The following is a 16,113-nucleotide window of genomic DNA, read 5'->3' as shown; positions in this document are numbered from 1 at the left end:
ACCGGGGTGAGGGTCTTCCCTGAGACCCCCCTAACCCGCTTCTCTTTGCAGACAGCCGTGGTCAACCCTAGAAGGACGAGACTTGGGCGTCCCACAAGACCTAGCGGACTGTGCTCCTCGAGGTACCGGCCTTCCCTGGGAGTTAGGGAGTGTGAGGAGAGGGCCGCGGGGGGTTGAGGAGGGTGGGGAGAGGGCCGCTAGCGAACGGATCGGTTTGCTGACAGGTTTGAGGGTGGGATAGGGTAGTTTGGAGTGAAGAGCCCGAGAGCAAACACTGTTTCTTTTTCCTCTCCCCCTCGTCCGAAAAGGAACCACATTGCCAGGGGGAAATAAGACAGTGTAAACACAAACAACCTCAAAAAGAAGCCAAGAAAAACTAAGCCAAAAAACCCAAGCGCAACACTGTTACAAAACTGTCTGGTTTTGTAACAATTTCCCTGCCGCCGGCCAATGAGCAGCGTGGCGGCGCGTCACGTGGTGACGTTTTATATAACGCTTTGCGGAGACAAGACAGTTATTAGGCGGCGCGAGGCGGCCGGCATGGAGCTCTCTGAGGAGAGGCAGGGACCCGTGTGCCGCCTCGCGACCGCAGTGGCAGCTCCAATTACCTCAAGCCGCCGCTCCCTGCTCTGGGTCCCCGGCCCCTAGACGCCTCTTCCTGAGTTTGTCCTTCCTTTAATGGATTCATTTCAGGCTGAACAGATGCCGAGCTTGCCCGCTGAGCTCGCGAGCAACAACTTAGAGCTGGCGGAGCCGGCGGCATCAGTGACCCGTGTAGATTCGGGCCATCCGGAGGCGACTACAGAAGGTCTAGCACCTCTACCGACGCGGGAGCCGGAGCAGCCTCCTCCGGCCTCGACGACGGAGTGTAAAGTCCTGCTCACACAGGCAGACGCCCTGGCGTCCGGGGGGCGCCTCCGGGAAGCCCTCGAGGTATACCGACAGCTGTCGGAGCGGCAGCAGCTGGTGGCCGAGCAACTGCAGCAGCTGGTGCGCTGCCTGGCTGAGAACATCCCGCCGGGAGAGGCGCCGGCGCCAGTGCCCACGGTCGGGGGCAGCGCAGCGAGCTGTGTGGTGGGGGCGGAAGAGGCAGGGGTGGCCACCGCCGCCGAGGCCACCGAGTTATGGGATGGCTTCAAGTGCCGGAAGTGTCATGGGTTTCTGTGGGACCCCGTGTCCTTGTCGTGCGGCCACACCTTTTGTAAAGTGTGCCTGGAACGCGGCCGGGCAGCCGACAGGCGCTGTGCGTTGTGCGGGGTCAAGCTCTCCACGTTGATGGTGGCCGCCGGGCGGGCGCGCGGAGCCCGGCGGGCTGGGCAGCAGGCGCCGCCGCCGCCGCTGCGGGTCAATGTGGTGCTCAGCGGTCTCCTCGGCAAGTTGTTCCCTGCTCGAGCTCGGGCGTCGCAACTCCGGCACGAGGGCAACCGGCTGTACCGCGAGCGCCAGGTGGAGGCGGCACTACTCAAGTACAACGAAGCGGTTAAACTAGGTGAGCCCACCGGGATCTCCTGTCAGGGAACCCGCCGGGAGGTGGGGGATTGACCGGGACCGGAGTGGGGGAGGGGTTTCCGGAGTTCGCTCTTAGACTTTTCCTCTGCCCCTGCCAATTTCTCTTTCTTTCTCTGGGTCTCTGTCTCTGTGGCTCTCTGTCTTTTTCTGTGTCTCCTGTTAGCTTGTGTTTCTGGCATCTCCGTTTCTGTTTGTGGCACACTGTCTCTGTCTCTCCTTTTGTCTGACTTTCGCACCTTTGTCACTCCGTTTGTTGCTCAGTGTCACCGACTCAGTTTCTCTTTCTCTCCTTCTCCCTCTGTCTCCGCACGCCTGGGCTCCCGCTTACACCTGCCTGCACCTTCCCCGCCCGGAGGGGAACTTCGCGCCCTTCCCACCCTCGCATAGGCTGGGTCTCCGCCAGCCCCAGGTGTTCTCTAGGCACCTGCGTCTGCTGCCCCGCCAGCCCGGGCCGCCCTTGAGGCGGGGAAGGTGTCCCTTCCGGGGCCGCGGCTCCGGGTGGGCTGGGTCCGGCGTGGAATTAGGTCAGGAGAGCACTGGTTGCATAAGGGCCGCGAGCAGCCCGGGCCGGGCGGCCCCTCCTTCGCGCGGGCGGGCGGGATTGTGTAACGGCTGAGGTAACCAAAGTGGGCCACGCTCGCCTCGGAAACCGTCCCGCGAGCATGGGGGGGGGGGGGGGGAGAAAAAGCGCCCGCGCCCCGCTGCCCTGGGACTCATTGTCACCGCTTCCTATCACAGGATCCGCGTCTGAAATAGATGCCCCCCCCCCCCTTTCCAGCCTGCTGCCTGCGTCCTGGCCTGGAAACTGCTCAGGGATTCCGGGGGCTGTGGGCTAACTGAGAAGGGGACACGCCTCTGTCCCGCTCTCTCGTGCTGCCTGGAGACGGATGGGTGGGCTTTGTGGGTTCAAGGACAAGGTGGGTAGCCCCATGCCTGTGGCCCTACTAGGGCTCCGGAGTTCCCGCAGGGAGAGGCTTCCCCAATCCTCCTCTCCCCGCACCTGAACCCAGGAAGTGGCCTCTGAGCCACTGGCTGCTGTTGCCCAGTTGGGGCAGGCTGCCAGGAGCTCTGCTGGTGGGGCACGGTGTCTGGCGAAGCGTGAGGGGAGGAAAGAGGCAGCAGGGCTGGGCAGACCGGACTCTGGGACTCGATGGGTGGAGGAGGGGCTGGGCTGGAGTCTCCCTGTGTGGAGCCTAAACCAGAACTGGCAACAGGTATTGGGAATAGGGGAGGAACTACGGTAGATTGGGAAAGACTGGCATCTGAGGGAGATGGGGACTCCCTCCACACACACACACCCTGTGCTCACACAAACACTGAGCTGCCACTGGGCTGGCATGTACTGCAGAAAAGAAGGGACAGAGAAGACTTCTTTAAACTGTTTGCTAATGTCTTAAGAGCAAGTAATGGGCACCCACACAAACCCTTAGCACATCCCTGAGGGAAAAACCAACAAAGCCTGTTCCCGGGGGAAGAGCAGGGCAATATGAAGGCAACAGGTGCAGGCCACTTCAGCCCAGATCTCCAAGGAAGGTTCCATTCCTTCCGTGCATCCTGGGAGGGCCAGTTTCCCCTGGGGTTTTTCCTTGCGCGGTCAGAGCGGTCAGAGCAGTCAGGGTGAAAATGTCAAGACCACTTCACCCTTCTAGGAGGAAAGGGGCCTCTCCAACAAAGAATATCTTTGTACCGAAAGATGGCCACGCTCTCTTCCTCATTGTTCTAAATACTGTACCGCCCTTCAGAAAAAAAAGAAACCTGCCCCTCACTCCAGATGCAAGGTTTGGACAGTTAACAAGTCTGACTAGCTAGCTGTGTGACTTTCAGAAGATCCCTTTGCCTCTCTGGGCTTGATTTTCCTCATCTGAAGAATGGGTTGGTTGAACCAGATGATTTCTAAAGGCCTGCCCAGCCCTGACATCTAGTGATTCAGAGTGTTGGGAGAACCAATCTCAATTTATTCTCAGAAGCCTTGTCCAGGTTCATTCACATTTGGCCATCTATTATGTGAGGAAGGAGCCTTGCAAATACATTTTCATTTTCTTAGAGAAACTTCATATGTGCTGGGTTTCTAGACACATGTTGCTCTTGCTACCAGAAGACTAACTTGAGCTTGTCTTCCTGGTGGCCATGATGGGGGTCACATCTGGCCAGCTCCCACTCCCCACTTCCTGACCTGTTTCCTTGTGGGTGATACCCCAGTCAGAAGCCAGGCTGTCAGTTGCTAACCCCATATAGCTACGAAGCAGGGTGCCAGAGTTTTCTCCATGTCAAAGTCACTGAAGCACCCCTGACACCACAGGCCCTCTAAGGATCTGCTTAGGAGAGGGGCAAAAATCCCTTCTTTACAGCTGGGGCATCTCAGACCCACAGTGGCTGCAGGGGAGTGTGGTTGGCAGGACAACATTAGGGCTAGAAATTGAGCATGACCCTTTGGGTCCCCAGGGGAAAAGTCTTAGAAAACTTTCCATCTGCTCAAGATCCATCCTCACACAGGATTTACTTGTTTCTGCTGGGAGCCATTAATGAGGGTTTGCTTTTTTTTCTCATTTTGGCAGCACCAAATGACCATTTACTTTATAGCAACCGGTCACAAATTCATTTCACCTTGGAGTCGCATGAGGATGCACTGCATGATGCAGAAATAGCATGTAAGCTCCGCCCAATGGGCTTTAAGGTGAGTGTCGGATGGGAAGCATGGGAAGGGGTTATGCTATAGAAGGAATTGGGCAGAAGGGCCACCCTTGGGGGTATGGGGCACTAGAGCTCAAGCAGACCTGGGAGAAGGCTTTGCAAAGGAGTGGGTCCTTTGACAAAGGGTTACTTAGGGGTCTTTAAGGGAACTGGATTCTTCCCCAATTTGATCCTCCATTGATGACCTGCATAGCAGCCTGGGCTCTGTGACTCCAGAACATAGACTTGAGAGCCTGATTACCTGAGTTTATGTCCCAGCTCTTCTACTTTTATCATCTGTGTGACTTTGGGCAAATTTACTTAGCCTCCCTGTGCTTTATATTCTTATCTATAAAATGGGGGTATTCAAAGTTCCTACTTAGCAGGGTTTGTCGTAGGAATTACATAAGGTAAAACATGTAAGATGCTTAGAACAATGCCTGGCACATAGCGTAAGTGTTTGCTATCATTATCACCATTATTTTTCAGGCACAACAGAAAGAGGAGGGTAAGACAAGCATTGCTGGCTGGTTGTGCCATTCCGAGTCTTTAATATAGTCAGTCAGCCTGCCAGTATCCACAAACATCTAGGTCACATGGAGGGGTGGGGAGAAAGACAGGCTAGGCATTTCAGGATGCCAGGATGCAAAGTGTCACTTTTTTGCATCTCTGGCCTCAGGACTGGCCCTTAGCCACATGTCAATATATTTGGATTAGAAGATTAGATTTGAGCCTGGGCTTCACTACTTGCCAGCACAGTGACCATGGAGAAATTGCTTCACTCTCTGGACCCCAAGTGTCCTTGTTTGCAAAATGAAACTATTGCTATCTGTCCTGATCACCTCACAGAGATGCAGTGAGGGTCACAGGTGAGCATGGCCTAAGGGCCATTCCATGAACTATAATACTTGCTGGGTCTTTATGTAGTACTCGCTCTACACCACCCCAGGATGCCTTCCTTAGACACCCAACTTACCCAAGTCCAGGTCTCATGAATTTCATGAGGTGAGATGTGTTCAGAATCCAGAAGGTTTCCAATTCCAGAAAGACCTTATATGAAGTAATACCCTTACTGAGTTTTGGACAGTGCCCCATAATCAGACATTAATATTTCTGCAGTGCATTACATGAAAATTCACACTAAGTGGGATAAAGAATATAATACACTTTATATCATTTTAGGTCAGGTTGTGCCACCTCATGACTTCTGATGTCAGGCTTATGAAAATATCGGATTATCAGAATTTTTTAAAAAATCTGGTGACTTCAGATAAAGCATTGTGGACTCGCACACTGGGCCATTGATGTCGAAGTGAATCTCGTGTTCTTTCATGAGGTGTTCATGGGTGATGATGGATTAATATGTTCTCTTTCCCAAGGAACACATTTACAGTTTACTAAAGGTCACCAGTGTCTTAACCCAAAAGAGCTCCAATGAGAGCACTTCAGTCCTTGTAGCAGTGCAGGGCAGGGAACTGCCTGGGGGTAGGAGGACTTCTCTTGCAACTTTTTCTGCTCCCATCCTTAACCTAAAGCCTAAGAGTGGGGCCTTGATAGTGCAATGGGAAACGGGGCTGAGTAAGCAGTATACCCTTTTGGATGAAATGGGAAATGTGACTTCCCCAAAAAAGGAAGAGTTGATGGGAGTATTAAACAGGAATTTCAGTTCCCCACAGGTAAGTGGAGAGGCTTACCTCTCTGTCCCCTGGTTAGCTCTCTGAAGGGCAGTCTGCCTTGTGGGGGAAGAACTTTCTGGGGATCCTAGACCACAGTTCTAGTTCCAGCTTTGCCATCGAGGTCTTAGAGAGGTCACAACCCTTCCCTTGGATCTCTCTTGAAGAATGATCAGTACGTGTAGGTGGTCACTCAAGCCAGTAATGTGGACCAGGCCTCTGCTCAACAGACTAGTTAGTAGGAAGGCATATCTGGACGAGTCCTGGTTAGTATGTGTTCAAATAGGCATTCTTGCTACTTGGTGATCCCTCTAATACAATGGTGGGGCAGCAGGAGGTAGTACTGCCCAGTGGTTAAGAATTTAGACTTTGGTATCAGTCAGTCCCAGGCTGAAACCCTGACTGCAAAATTTATCAGCTGTGTTACTTTGCACAAGTCACTTTTCTGGGTCTTACTTTTTTTTTTTCTTTAACATGGGCTTCAGAACAGTTGCCTGCATGATAGGGCTGTGCATAAGATAATCCTTGGAAATGCTTCAGGCAGTAGTGAATACCCATGAAGTTAGGGAGTATTAAGAATAGTGTCAGGAGGGTGAATAAGAGTGGGATTGAATGCTGACGTTTTCTTCCAGGCACACTTCAGAAAGGCGCAAGCCTTGGCCACCCTAGGCAAGGTGGAGGAAGCACTAAGAGAGTTTCTATACTGCGTTTCACTGGATGGAAAGAGCAGGAGAGCAAGATCTGAAGCCCAAAGGGTGAGTTGAGATGACATCAGGTCCAGCTGCCCAATGGGCTCCCACCTCACTGTCTTCTCCAGGGAGGCGAGTGAGGGAACTGTCTTCCAGGGCATTTGGGGTCTTGAGTGGGTGGCTCCCTGGGTTAAGGGGACAAGAGGGAGACACAAGTTCTAATTGATTGCCCCCAAATCACCGTCCTCTTGGTGTGTACAATCAGATTGAGCAGTTGCTACATTTCTGTAGGAGCCTATGAAGAATGTTCTTGCTTCTTTCACTCAGGGTCTGGGTTGTCAATGGGGAAAAAACCAAAAGACAAAAATAAATACAGACAAGTTAACATGGGGATGGAGGCTCACTGAGGAGATTCTGGCTGTTGATAAGAGGTCAGGGGTGTGGGGGTGCCTGCAGCTGTAGAACTTTACTTTGACCGAGTCACAGCTTCACCAGCCACACCGGGAAGCCAGCTCCTCATAAAGGATGCTGGCCCCCGTCTCATTTGCCATATGTACAACTTCAACCTTCAACTCCTTTGCTAGAAATAAAACACATATACTGTCTCACAAGTGTAAGTCAGAGACCATTACAATATAATCCAAACAAGCATTCTGACTCTTGAGTCCCAGGAGAATGTGGTTATTTTTAAAAGCTGCATGAAGTACTGAGAGTATTAGCAAAGGCTTAAGCATCCTCATTCCCCGGACTTTGTTGCTTACTCTTCTGCAATGTGCTCTCAGAGTGTCTGGCTAATTGGCCTGAAGTTGGATACTGACATTCAGTGGTGGTCTCTGCTCTTGCCTTGTGCCCAGCTCCCAATTCACCACCGCAATCCAAGTACTTCTGTTCCATTGTGGTTTGGCAGAGCAGTGACGAACAAAGGGAGCAAGAGACAGGACTGGTTGCTGAAGGCTCCAGAAATGAATGGTTAGAAAAATCAATGAACTAGGGGAAGCGGAGCTCTGGAGGTTCTGCCTCTGACAGATTTCTTTTCCGGGGAGTTGCTTTGCTGTGGTTTGGGAAGTGGACAAAGTGTTCTTGAGAGAAGCACTGGTGGATCCTCCAAATCTTAAGTGTAGTCCATGGTGTGGATAATAATAATAATAACAACAACAATAATAGCAGCTAACATTTATTGAGCACTTGTTATGCACACCAGACACTGCACTAGGGCTCTCTGTGGAAGATATAATTTAATCCCCACAACATGCTGAGGCTTGGTGACTTTCGTGAGGTCGCACAGTTAGTGATTTGTGGAAGATCATTCGAAGCCAACTCTACCTGTTTCCAGAGTCTGCCTTCTAGCCACTTCACCATCCTGCTGTCCTGAAGGGACATGCTAGGAGTCTCAGCACTCATTGCTGGGGCTGGGTGGAGAGTAGCAATGGGACCAACCAGTTCTGCAATGGATGAACAAAGGTGGTTAGAAGAAGAACCTTGGGGACAGATTGTGTGAAGGCCAACAGAGGCAGGTGTCAGGTCTAAGGATGAGTGGTTTCTTAAAGAGTTTTTTTTTAAAGTATTGATTAATTATATATATTTGTTTTTCTACTTCTTTATGAATTTGTTGGTTAATTCTTGTATGTGCCCTGACCTGCAACTTTGGTATGAAACCTGCAACTTTGGCATATCGGGACGACGCTCTAACCAACTGATCTACCAGACCAGGGCCATGAGTGATTTCTTTACTCCCACTTACCCATTTCACAGGTGGCCTGAAAGGGTCTGGTATCATCAGTTATGTTGACATCTCTTTCCAGCTGCTTTTAGAGGGGCTGCCTAACTTAATAGGGTAAGACGTAGTGTTAAGATCTGGAGACTCAAAGAGGCATAAGACACAGTGTCAGTCCTCAATGCCCTTACAACCCTGCATATGTTACCCAGCGCAATATAAATGCCAGACAATAGGAGCCTATGTCCGTAATGAGTGTTCTGGAGTTCTGAAGCTGGGGCAAGAATGTAGGGGCAAATTTCCACTGAGTGTGACAAGGGCATGGCAGCCATTTAGGAACACTGAGGGCCCTCAGGAGTGCTTATTTACCAGTTGTTCCATTTTCAGATGTGACAAAGATGGCCCAGGTTCACTTGGCATTTGTTACCTTATACACTCACAAACCTCAGATTCTTCTCCCCATCCTTCTTGACCCATTTGAGCCTTTTGAAGGCTGACACTGAAGTGGGTTTGACTTTCATTTATGTGGAATGATTATTCCCACTGAAAGTTGGCCCCACCGTTTGTTTTCTAAAGCCATTGGGAAGGCCTAGAACGAGATCTTAGGTGGTGAAGGGAAGATGTGATGAGCTGCTGCTGTTTCTGCCTTGTTTCCTTCCATTTCTCCTTTCTGCCTCCGCTCCCTCGCACCACATTCTGCCCTTTTACCCTCACATCTTAGGATGCTGTGTGGTGGCCACTGAAGAACATCATGCTGTTTTGGGGAGAATGTGAGGGAGATTGCTTCAGAAATGGGGTGGTCCTGCTGGGTCACTCAGGAGGGCTTCTGAGAGCCAGCTTTGGCTTCTGTGGAGGAGAGGGCTCTGAAACTGGCATTTATGACCCTGGGCACTGTGAGTGCCTTTCCACCTCATTCTTTTCCCAACTTAGATCTGGGAAGTGGGTTCCCCAGAAATAGAAGGAAAACAGGGATGTCTGAGGACATTGGGCCTGAACCCAAGGCCTCTCCCTGGGCCCTGGGATGGATAAGTGTGCTAATTCAATTCCATCTAGTGTGACGAGTATCTGTTGGGCGTTTGTCCTGTGCTCTCCAGAAGCTGGTTGTCTGGTTAGAGAGAAAGACTTACGTCTACGGTACGATTTAAGGCTAACACAAGACTGTGTCGTGTAAGGTGCTATATTATGGTGCAGTGGAGAACATGAAAGTATAGGTGACATCAGGGAGGCTGGAGTAGTAGGGGAACACAGCCCTGGAGCTGAGCCTTGAAGGCCAAGCAGAGTTGGTTATCTGAAGAAACATCATGAAGGAACTGAGGGGTGGGGGAGGGACAGCAAGGGAGCAAATCAAGCTGGAGAGTTTGGTCAGAGCTCCTGTTAGGCTCTCTTGATTAATTAATTCCCTGACTATGTACCCTGACTGAGCAAGCGGGTGGAGCATCCAGTGGGTTTCCAAACATTGTAGGGGGATCTGGGTGGAAACACTTGAATGTGTTTTAGAAGCCAGGTAACCTGTCCTGTGTTACATACAATATACACACGTGTATTCACAATCCCTGCTGGCACATTGAGGCAAGAATGTGGGCAGCCAATGATGCAGCCTGCACTAGAACACCCATTGTTGACTCCAGTCCCTTCTGAATCTTCTCACACAATGGGCTTATGCAGTTGCAAAGGAACTAAAACCAGTCTGCCCCATTACTAGTACTTGAAATTCCTTGACTTTCTCGGGAAAGTAAAGGTCAGAATGGGGGAGAAGAGGCTGGGAAAAGAGGGAGGAAGGTTGGCTTCTGCTTTTTCTAACACTTCAGTGCAGAAGGGATAAAGGCCCAGGGATGATGGCTGGGGAAAGAGGGAGCAAAATGGGCAGGCAGAGGAAAGAAATATCAGAACCTAGAAGACAATTGTAGACTTCAACCCACTGGGGTGTGATGGACATGGCTCCAGGCCCCCCAGCTGATGTTTTGTCTCCTGCCTTCACCTCTTTGGCTCTTTCCTCCTACCTAGGTTTTTTAATCCTACTGCAGATATTTCTATGGAAAGATAGCACTGCAGTGATAGCTCTTTAAGTTTGACTAGTGTGACAGAGGCATCTGGGATGCCTTTTCAAAATGCAAATTCCTGGACCACACTTCAGATCTGGGGAGCCAGGCATGGGAACTTGTAACCTAGACTTTTAATAAGCTCCTGGGTGATTTGTTGAAGTGAGGCCCCCTGCCCTGGTCTGCCCTGGTCTGTCTGGTCCAAGACTTCTTCCCTAGAGTTTTGCCCTGCAGCCTTTTCCCTCTACCCTTTTCTCCCCCTCTCCCTTCACCTGAGTAGCTGTAGAAACTTAAGTAGTGAAGTCTTCTGTTTTATGTCACAGCTTCTCCTTAGTTTCTTTTCACCATCAGTCCCGGGGCAGTCTCAGGAACATTCTCCCGATATCCTGAAGCTGTTGGCACCTCAGCTTAGATTAAAGGAACAAGTAGAGTCATTGGCTACTGAAGGCGACAGCCATAATCTACCAAAGTTGTCACAGGTAAAACTCAACTCACCCAGCTCGTTTGTGACGCTTCGTTTGGCTGTTTTGTGGGCAAACCTGGGGAGTGAGCCCTACCTCTCTTACTTCAGTTCCTGAGAAATAAGAAATGGACTGGTTATGTTCTTTGCTGGAAGGTTGTTTCTTCTTTTTTTTAAAAAAAATATTTTATTGATTTCAGAGAGGAAGGGAGGGAGAGAGACAGAGAAACATAAATGATGAGAGAGAATTATTTATCGGCTGCCTCCTGCATGCCCTACACGGGATTGAGCCTGAAACCCGGGCATGTGCCCTGATCGGGAATCAAACTGTGACCTTCTGGTTCACAGGTTGATGCTCAACTACTGAGCCACGCCGGTTGGGCAGAAGGTTATTTCTTAATGATAAAAAACTGGATTTCAGGTATGGTCCCAGGGTTTATGATTTGTTACATTCATTTTTCAGTTCTTGGTCAAATCCAGATGAGAGAGATTTGACAGAACTAGAAAGGAATTGGTCAACTTCCACTGGAGCCATTCAGTGAGGTGGCTTTATCAGCCTAGGGGTGGAGCCTGGGCTGATAAAGATCCTCCTTTCCTGCCCTGGCCAGTTTAGCTCAGTGGATGGAGTGTCGGCCTGCGGACTGAAGGGTCCCAGGTTCGATTCCAGTCGGGGGCATGTGCCTGGGTTGCGGGCACATCCCTTGCAGGGAGTGTGCAGGAGGCAGCTGATCGATGTTTCTCTCTCATTGATGTTTCTGACTCTCTATCCCTCTCCCTCTCTGTAAAAAATCAATAAAATATATTTTTTTAAAAAATCCTCCTTTCCTGCTTTTTGTTTGTTCAAGCTGCTGGGCTTTGACCACCAGCTGAGTTCCTTGTGTAAAGACAACTCCATTTGATCGCCAAGTGGAGGTAATTTCCTGCACCATGTCTTACACATAAGTAGATTTCCTGTACTTATTGGAGGCTGAGAAGAGGGAAGTGATTTGGGAAGGGTTAAGGTCCTTGGAGGAAGGTATATGTGCCTTTCTTTGAAAACAAGGGAACAGAACCACGGAGAGATGGGTTCCAGACCCTGGCTTTCCCATTCGTGGGCAAGTGGGCAGCAGCTGGGGTTCAGAAGTCCAGTTCTGAAGGCAGAGTTTAGTGCTGACTGCCTCGGCCCCTTGGGGCCGCAGTCTCCACTGCATTTGTGCCCTGTGTTCTTCCCTGTATGTAAGCCCTGGGATTTCTGTGTCTTCTTAGAGATTCTCTGGCAGGTAGAAATCTTACATTTCCCCGCTTCTCTCCCTGCTCAGGAAAAGGAATAAAATTCAGGTGTGTCCAAGTAAAAAAGGGGGGGAGGTGGAGGAAGAACTGAAAGAGCATCTCCTGAAATCAGAGAACCCCTAGTACATTTCAATAATTGTTTGAGGTCATGATTACATGATTGAGAACACTAACACTGAACTTAAGTGCCTGGAGTGGCTTCTAATTGCTCCTCATTCCAAAATGAAGAAAGAAGAGCACCCCTGGTTTCCAGTGAGAGCTGACTGTGGAACAAGGGTGGGGTTTCCACTCAGACTTTGCTTTGCAAATCAGTGTACTCCTGTGTAGCCAAAGCCTGGGGCTCGTGGAAAGTTGAGGACACAGAATTAAATAACCCTGAATTCCCCAGGTTGGATACTGAGAAAACCCAAATCCTTTTTCTCTTCACCTCATTGTTTTCTCCTAGCTGTATGGCTCTCATTTTTCATCCATCTACCAATGTTTTTGGTAGGGGTTGGAGGGGAAACAAGAACATGGGCATTTTGACCTATAGACTGTGGGTTTACAATAGAGAGGGATTCTCCAGGTATTATTGGACTTATTTCTAGGTCCATTTTTGAGTATTCCTCTCCTGGACAAACATTTTCTTCCTTCCTTCCTTCCTTCCTTCCTTCCTTCCTTCCTTCCTTCCTTCCTTCCTTCCTTCCTTCCTTCCTTCCTTCCTTTCTCTCTCTCTCTCTCTCTCTCTCTCTCTCTCTCTCTCTCTCTCTCTCTTTCTTTCAGACTAGAGACATAAGTGATCATTTTGCCAAATGATTTTGCCTCTTTTTCAAAATTCCGCACAAAGTCTAGTGAAGGGAATAATTGGATCCTAGTTCATTTGAGCAGCATAACCTACAGCTGGACCATGAGGTAACTGCAGGTCTGTGACACACCTGTGCCAGAGCCTTCCCAAAAGTCTTTCTGGAGCTGGGCTGTAGGGTGAGAGGAAGCACTGAGTGACAGGATCTACCCTCTCTGCATGCCTTGGTTTCCCTAATGTAGTAACTGGGGAATGGTCTGGATAGGAGAAGGGACTGGTGCTACATCTTACATTTCTACCCTTCACCACTGTCCAGGGAATCTCTCCCCTACATGCCTTTCTGTCCTTGCCTAGGGAAGTCCCCCAACTCTGCCCAAGCTGGGCATGCCTTTGTCACTGATGCTGTGTGGACAGAAGTGACTGCCCCTCCCCCATGAAGCCATGTGTCCACTCAGGACTGTGCAGTTCTCTCTCTGTCTCCTGTGGTGGGAATATCAGAGGACAGTATTGATCCCTAGTAGATTCTGACTTTTGGCTCTTTATTCCGCCAGGAAAACGAGGAACTCCCCCATTGTTCTAGACAGGAGGAAGGAGCAGCCAGTGGGGACTGCAACATCCAGATGAATCCTGCGGAAGTAAAGGGGCATGGGCAGCAAGGCACCATGAAAGACCAGGAAGAAGAGGAGGAGAAGGATTACCCTGCCTCTCCAGAAGCTGCCTCCAGCCAGACTGGCAAAAGCCAGGAAAAGAAAAGGAAACATTTTCAAGTTGAATCCAAAGACCCAGATGTTCCTACTAAAGTCTGTAAGCCAGGTACTGACTCTACCGAGGGCTAAAGGGGCTTGGAGGAGATGATGGGCTCCCCAATAAAATCAGGTTACTTGCTGTCCATATGAGGGTTCTTTAGGCTCCGGGTGTATGGCCCAGCTCTGGAACTTGGCTGTGGCACCTCAGGATTGCTGTGAAGTTTCTGTGAGAGCATGCATAGTTCCCAGCGTACTGCCAGTGCTCAAGAATAATTGTAATGGAAAGCCAAGCCATAAGGTCAAGCACAGTCTCAAGTAATGATATCCAATGCCCTTGATGGTGTCACTTCCTGCCAGGCCAGCCTCTCCCTACCCCCATCCCTATTCCAGGAACAGAGGGCCAGAGCTGTGCAATCAGGCCACACTCTGCTCATTCTCAGTTGTGTTTCTGTAGCCAGGCATCTGAGAAGCAGCAGCTGCAGCTCAATAGCTTTCCAAGAGAGGTGGGCAATGCCAAGAGTCACTATCAGCTTTGAAGGCCTGGCTCAGTCCATGGAGTTGCCACTGCTACTCCTGCTGCATGAGGTGCCTGTTGCATTTGAATGAAGTCCACCGGGCTTCTGGATATTCCATGACTTGCACTTCTCTTTCTGTGGGACTCCTGGACATCTCAAGAGTCTACTTCAGGGTATCCCATTCTCAGTGGGTCAGGTGACCAATAAATCAACCCCCCCGGAAGGGGTGAGAGTGGCAGACTGAAAAAGTAATTGGGTTTTTTGCCTCACAAGTTCTGTCTGTGAAACCAAGGTTGGTCCAGCTCTGACTTACTGTTTTCTAAATCACAGAATCTCCTGCTGATTTGGGGGACTTGCCTGCTGTCAGTATTCCACTCCCATCTTTTGACGCAACCGACCTTGAATGTGCCCTATGTATGAGGTATGTGATGTGTGTTGTCACTTACTGCCTGAAGGGTCTTCCTCTCTGGTGTGTGGATCTTTCTGCTAGTGACCTACTGCTTCATTGGTCAGCACATAAAAACATGGTTCTAGCGAAATGAAAATTACCTTGACAAGCCTGTCACACGGGCTAGCTGGTGTCTCCTGTTACAGATTGCATTCCTTATATTCCTGACTTGGAAATACTTACACAGTGGGAAGGAAACGATCTACTCAGAGGTCACAAACTGATGTCCCACAGGCTGAATGTCTTGTGTTTGGTCCTCACGGGATTTTTGTTGTTAAATTTGAATGTCTTGAGACAGTACACACACTTTCCAGTTGGTCATGGTCCCTCCCCTACTCACTGTCTTCTGTCTTACATTAGCCTGCATCTCACATTTGCATCACTTCCCTGGCCTTTGTAGGTATCTAGGTTTGCGACCCTAGGACTAATGTCAACTACTGAATCAAGATCTCAAAACTCAAGGGCTAATGTCAGTGCCATAGGTCTAGTCTATGGAAGCAAAGTAGAGGACCTGCCATGTTTGTTTTGTGCCATGAAGAGGATTAGTAGTGGATCTGTACTACTTAGCCAAGCATTTTTCCTTTACCCAGTGCCTTATCATCCCTACTTTCTCAGATCTCTGGAGAGGCAAATCATCCACATGCTTCCTCCCAAACCCCACACAAAAAGGGAAGTTGCTACAATCATAGTCAGTGTGGAAAAAAAATACTTTATTTATTTATTTATTTATTTTTAAATCCTCACCCCAGGATATTTTTCCATTGATTTTTAGAGAGAGTGGAAGAGAGAGGGAAAGTCAGAGAGAAATGTCATTGTGAGAGAGACACATTGATTGGTTGCCTCCTACATGAGCCCTGACCAGGGCCTGGGCTGGGGAGTAGCCTGCAACTGAGGTATGTATCCTTGACTAGAATTGAACCTGGGACCCTTCAGTCCGCAGGCCGATGGTTTATCCACTGAGCAAAACCAGCCAGGAGAAAAAATTGCTTTCATTTGTTTCATTTCACAGCTGTGACTTTGTAGCTTGGAGAAACTCCAAAGCCAGATGGTCTGGATTTGAACCCTGACTCTGCCACTTGCTGGCTGTTTGACCTGGAGCAAGTGACTTTCTTTGACACTGTTTTCTCATCAGTAAAATGGAGAACAGTAGTCTTTACCCTATGGGGGGTATAATTAATTGAGAAAATCTACTTAAAACACTTAGAATGGTGCCTGATATATAAGTACCTAATAAATGTTAATTATTTTTTCTCCTAAACCAGTGATGGCGAACCTTTTGAGCTCGGCGTGTCAGCATTTTGAAAAACCCTAACTTAACTCTGGTGCTGTGTCACATATAGAAATTTTTTGATATTTGCAACCATAGTATAAAAAAGATTTATATTTTTGATATTTATTGTATATATTTAAATGCCATTTAACAAAGAAAAATCAACCAAAAAAATGAGTTCGCGTGTCAGAGGTTCGCCATCACTGTCCTAGACCATGAGGAGGTTCTTTTTTTTTTTAAGTCCCACCAGTTTAATTACAATAAAAACCCCAAAAAATGGAAAACAAGGGGTGGGGAAGAGGACCCTAAGCGAGGGGCACAGGGAACCCT

The 16,113-nt window shown here is 49.3% G+C and overlaps 1 protein-coding gene across 2 annotated transcripts in view; it reads left to right on the top strand.

Moving 5' to 3' along the window:
• The first annotated feature begins 519 nt into the window (after positions 1-519).
• The window catches only part of LONRF3 (LON peptidase N-terminal domain and ring finger 3), a 39,595-nt gene continuing 24,001 nt past the window's right edge, over positions 520-16,113 (top strand). The window contains exons 1-6 of one of the 2 annotated variants that reach the window (XM_014459095.2): positions 520-1,489; positions 4,065-4,183; positions 6,485-6,607; positions 10,618-10,773; positions 13,356-13,617; positions 14,396-14,486. In XM_014459095.2, the coding sequence (XP_014314581.1) occupies positions 679-1,489; positions 4,065-4,183; positions 6,485-6,607; positions 10,618-10,773; positions 13,356-13,617; positions 14,396-14,486 (1,562 nt within the window). In that variant the 5' untranslated portion in view covers positions 520-678. The remainder of the gene's footprint in view (positions 1,490-4,064; positions 4,184-6,484; positions 6,608-10,617; positions 10,774-13,355; positions 13,618-14,395; positions 14,487-16,113) is intronic. The other variant, XM_006082185.3, reaches the window with a different exon arrangement.

Source organism: Myotis lucifugus, unplaced genomic scaffold (assembly GCF_000147115.1).
Source record: "Myotis lucifugus unplaced genomic scaffold, Myoluc2.0 scaffold_2, whole genome shotgun sequence".
In the NCBI taxonomy this organism is placed as follows: Eukaryota; Metazoa; Chordata; class Mammalia; order Chiroptera; family Vespertilionidae; genus Myotis; species Myotis lucifugus.
This window is presented reverse-complemented; position numbering and strand designations above follow the sequence as displayed.